General features: G+C 57.2%; 1 protein-coding gene across 1 annotated transcript in view; it reads left to right on the top strand.

Moving 5' to 3' along the window:
• The window catches only part of CD248 (CD248 molecule, endosialin), a 9153-nt gene that overhangs the window by 1576 nt on the left and 2930 nt on the right, over window positions 1-4647 (top strand). Inside the window, exons 3-4 of the mRNA XM_010837834.1 lie at window positions 3616-3776; window positions 4195-4239. Of these exons, the coding sequence (XP_010836136.1) occupies window positions 3616-3776; window positions 4195-4239 (206 nt within the window). The remainder of the gene's footprint in view (window positions 1-3615; window positions 3777-4194; window positions 4240-4647) is intronic.

Raw genomic sequence — 4647 nt, forward strand, 5'->3', positions numbered from 1 at the left:
CCCCCCGCCTCCAAAACCACCGCCTGGCTTGTCCCAGGAGCTGGAAGCCAGTGCTCCTCCTGGGGCAGTGGGCTTCTGTCCCCGCATCCCTCCTGAGTTGAGCTCTCCCCATAAAGGCCACGGTGAGAGCCGGGAACCCCAGCCTCCTGACTCCCAGCCTGAGCCATGCCTGGTGTCCTGAGCTGTCCCCACACGCCAGCCAGGGAGACACATTGGCCTCAGGCCCCAACAGAGAAAACCAGCTGGGTGGTAACAGGGAGGTAACAGCCATGCTCCCTGCCAGGGGGTGGCCCAAGCCATCTCGTCCTCCTGGGCTACACTCCTCGCAACCCCCAGAGTCACATTCTGACCGTGCCACCCATCATGGTGGCAGCTAATCATAAGTGAGCGATTCTGACACTACCTATACCCAGCCAGGCATCTAAAGGTTTTCTCATCCACACACCCTCCTACTTAGCCATCTGTCTATCCATCCACTTGCTCATTCCTCAGTCCTTCTATCTATCCGTCTGTCCACCCATCCATCCATCGATCCGTTCTCCTGTCTAAACCATGCTTCCATCTATCCATCCATATCCCCACCTACCCATCCTCTGAAGCATTCATCACACCAGCATCTTCTCTGGGCTCTTGGTGAACCAAGATGAGTTAGGCTGAACAGGACTGGCCGGAAGACCACAACAAGCCCCTCTCTACCCCTCACCCAGATCCACGATGTTTGCCCACCACATTCCCCATCCCGATTAGGGTGGGAAATTCTTGGGTGGCTCCCACCTTACCTCTCCTCACCTGGCCAGGGGCACAGGTGAGTGCTAGATGCCCACCCAAACTGGGCGCCCTGGTGTCTCTCCAAGTCTCATGCTCTACCTATCAAACCCTTAGTCTGCTGGCAGTCAAGGGTGGCCCCCTGCCCCCACCACCGCCAGCCACCCTGGCTCAGGCTTCCCTCCACTTGCCCAGCTGGGCCATCTGGAATTTGGCCCTTGACCCTCCTCCTCCTGGGTCCCTTGCCTGCTCCCCAGTGCCTCACCCCCACTGAGGCTGTAGTCCTGACCTCGGATCTGACCCACCCACTCGCCAGACGGCCTGCAGCCTCCCCTCAGACGCCCCGGCACTGGCCATTGCCCGAATCATGACTGGGCACGCCACACCCTTGGACCAGGCTCCGGCCCGCCCCTGAGGAGCCTCCAGAGGCTGCCTCCCCCAGCCTGCCCCGCCTGCTGCCCGGCTCTCCAGCCAGCTCCCTCCCGCCTCCCAGACTATTGCAACAACCTCCTAACTGGTCCCTGGCCTCCAGCCCCCCCTCCATCCACCGCACACCAGCCACAGGGATTTCTCATTATCCCGCCTCTGCCCTGTGCCCCTATGATGGAGACCAGCCTTCCAGGAACAGCTCCACCACCTCCCAGGCCAGGCCTCTACCCCCTTTCTCTCTCCACTCTCCGTTGTCCCTCTCATCCTGACCCCTCTCCAGACCCAGCAGGGTCCTTCATATTCTCCAAACTCATCAGGAGCTCTCCCAGCTCAGTAACTTTGTTTAGGCTCTGCCTTCTTCCCATCATGCCTGTCTTCTATCCTTACTTCTTGACGTCACACCCATCTCTTAGACCACTCCAATGACTCTTCAGGGTGCTGCAGCAAAAAGGGAACTAGAAGAAGGGTCTAATGCCTTGGTTCTAGTCCCAGCCACCCCTGTCACTGACTCGCTCTGAGACTCCCTGGGCCTCCTACGCAAAAAAAAAAAAAAAAAAAAAACTTGTTGATTTCCAGGAATCTCTCAGGTCTAGGATGGATGCCTTCTGGGGGAGGCTGGTGAATGTGGGAAGCAGGTGGGCTTTGGCTACAGGTAGAATCCACCATCCCCACTGTGTTGCCCTGAGCCGGGTTCTTCACTTGGCTGAGTCTCATCCCCACATTCCTTCCTTCCTTCTTTTTTTTAAACGTCTTTGGTTTATTTGGCTGCATGCAGCATGTGGGATCTTAATTCCCTGACCAGGGATCAAACCCAGGCCCACAACAGTGAAAGCATGGAGTTCTAACCCCTGGACTACCAGGGAATTCCCCTTTCATTCATTTGTTCATTCAGCAAACCCCACTGAGTGGGATCTGTGGGCCAGGAGCTTTCCTGGCTTGGGAAATACAAGAAACAAGATAATGACCCTACAGGAACAGAGCTTCCGGTCTCCTGAGCAAGGGTTCTCTACCTGGGGCAATGCTGCCCCGGGGACATGACATTCGGTGACGACTGGAGTCCTTTGATTGTTCCACCTGGGGGAATGCTACTGGCCTCTGGAGAGAAGCCAAGGATGCTGCTAAACACCCGACAATGCACAGAACAGTCTCCACAAGGTGTCACTGCCCGGCCCTGAGGCTCAACCATGCCGAGGCCGAAAAACTCCGACTACTGGGGAATTCAGAAAGTGAACAAAGTGAAACTGTTAGTCGCTCAGCTGTGTCCAACTCTTTGTGACCTATGGACTGTAGCCCGCCAGATTCCTCGGTCTGTGGGATTTCCCAGGCAAGAATATTGGAGTGGGTAGCCATTCCCTTCTCCAGGGGATCTTCCCAATCCAGGGATCAAAGCCAGGTTGCCTGCATTGCAGGCAGATTCTTTACCATCTGAGCCATCAGGCCAAAAAGCAAACCTATACTATGTCAAATAATGGTAAGTGCAAAGGAGAAAAATGGAACAAGACCAAGGTATGGTGGGGCCAGGGGAATGTGGGATGATGATACTTGAGCTGAGACTGCAGAAAGTAAAGAAGCAGAGACTTCATCTCTTGCAGGAAGAGTGTTCTAGGCAGAAAAACAGTCAGTGCAAAGGCCCTGAGGTAGACACGTGGCCTGGTGAGCTTGAGGAACAGCCACAGGCCAGAGTGGCTGGTGCAGCAGGAAAGAGGGGAAGGAAGACGGGTGAGAGAGGGAGTTTGCAGGGAGATCACAAGGGCCTGGGGCCGTATTTAGTGAGGACTTTGGTCTTCCTTCTGAGTGAGATGGGGGCCGTGACAGTTCTGAGCAGGAGAGTGATTGGATGTGACTTGGGTTTTAAAAAGATCTCCCTGACAGGAGGGAGAAGGCAAGAGAGGGACCAGAGGAGAGGCTGTTGCAAGAATCTAGATGGACAAGTGTAGTGGCTTGGGCCAGACATGGGTGGCAGAGGAAGTAGTGAGAAGCAATCAGATTCTGGATCTATTTTGAAGGTGAAGCCAACAGGATTGCTGAGAGATTGCACGTGGGGTGTGGGAGAAAGAGGAGTCAAGGATGATCTCAAGGCTTTGGGCCTGAGCCAATGGAAGGATGAACGGCCCCGTGTTGACTTTCCTCCCCTGAGAAAGGGGATGAATCTCTACACTTCACAGATGGAAACCTTGAAAGAACCACCTTCCTGGCATTGGGCAAGCCCTTCTGAAGCCTTGGCTCTCCAGGCGACTGCAGGGCCAGCCCTGCCACTGCAAGAAGGTTAGCAAGGGGTTCCACCTCCCCCCAACCCAGATTTGCTCAGAAGACTAAGGAACATTTGTCTTGTGCTTTGCAGCTGACAAAGCACATTTGCGCACAGTGATACAATAGCCCTGCTGAGCTGAAGGGCCCTGGCACGTTCCCCTCATTTTGTAGGTAATGAAAATGAGGACCCAGAGAAGGTCAGCCACTTCCTGCCATCACACAGCAGGTCAGGGGCAGAGTGGGAAGCCGAGCCGGTCCAGGGGCAGCACACGGAGGGGCAGAACTTCTTCTCGGTGTCTCCAGCCCGGGCTCAAATTCCTGCTAGGAGCGCAGTGGGTGTGCAGGGGTTAATCTGGCAAACAGCTCCCGGGGGACCATCCTGAATGATGGTGCTCAGCACAAAGGCCTCTAGAGGCTTCCAGGAGGGGCGGGAAGAGGACCCCGGCCAGGCCTACAGAGCAGGCCCTGGGGGCAGGGAGGGAGCCACACATGTGATGCCTGTGTCACACACATGTGTGCATCACTGTGTGCCCCGTGCCCATACACAGTCTCTCCCAGCCGTCCCAGCCAGCCCTGCTCACCCTGCCTGGCCCCCTCCCCCACGCACCCAGCCCTCCTGCAGCAGGAGCCCAAGCAAAGCATTTCCTGTTTAGGGGCCGCCTCCGCCCCCTCTAAGCCCAGGTTCCCAGGGCCCCAGGCTGAGCAGAGGTGAAGGGAGGGCAGTCCCCTGCCCCTCCTCCTTCCCCGCAGCCCCCACCCCCCATCCAGCTGGAGCCAGGAGGCTTGAGGGCAGAGGTAGCGGCCAGAGCCCTGTAGAGAAATGAGGCTAGAGGATGCCGGCGCCTGGGTGATCCAGGTGGTTCCCACATCCCGGGGCTGCACGCGACCCTGAGGGACTTTGCGTCTTAGGGCCGGTAGATGCCACCTCCCTTTCGCAGGGACACCTAAAGCGGTCAGCGTGTCAGAGCGGAGGCCGATCTGAGATGGAGAGACAGGGTCTGAGAGAGAGCGCACACACGTGTGTGATGAGAGGGCCTGAGTCAGAGCGTGTTTCCACCCACAGGACGGGAGGCTGTTCACGGGTGTGATGAGGTCGGTGTGTCCCCAGTCGGGTCTCCGTCAGTATCTGGGAACGACCTCACCCAACCGCCAAGAGCCCCAGACGGCGCAGGACGTTTCTGGGGGTCCTCCCGCCTCCTACCC

The sequence above is a fragment of the Bison bison genome, unplaced genomic scaffold (genome assembly GCF_000754665.1).
Source record: "Bison bison bison isolate TAMUID 2011002044 unplaced genomic scaffold, Bison_UMD1.0 scf7180017864080, whole genome shotgun sequence".
NCBI classification, from domain to species: Eukaryota; Metazoa; Chordata; class Mammalia; order Artiodactyla; family Bovidae; genus Bison; species Bison bison.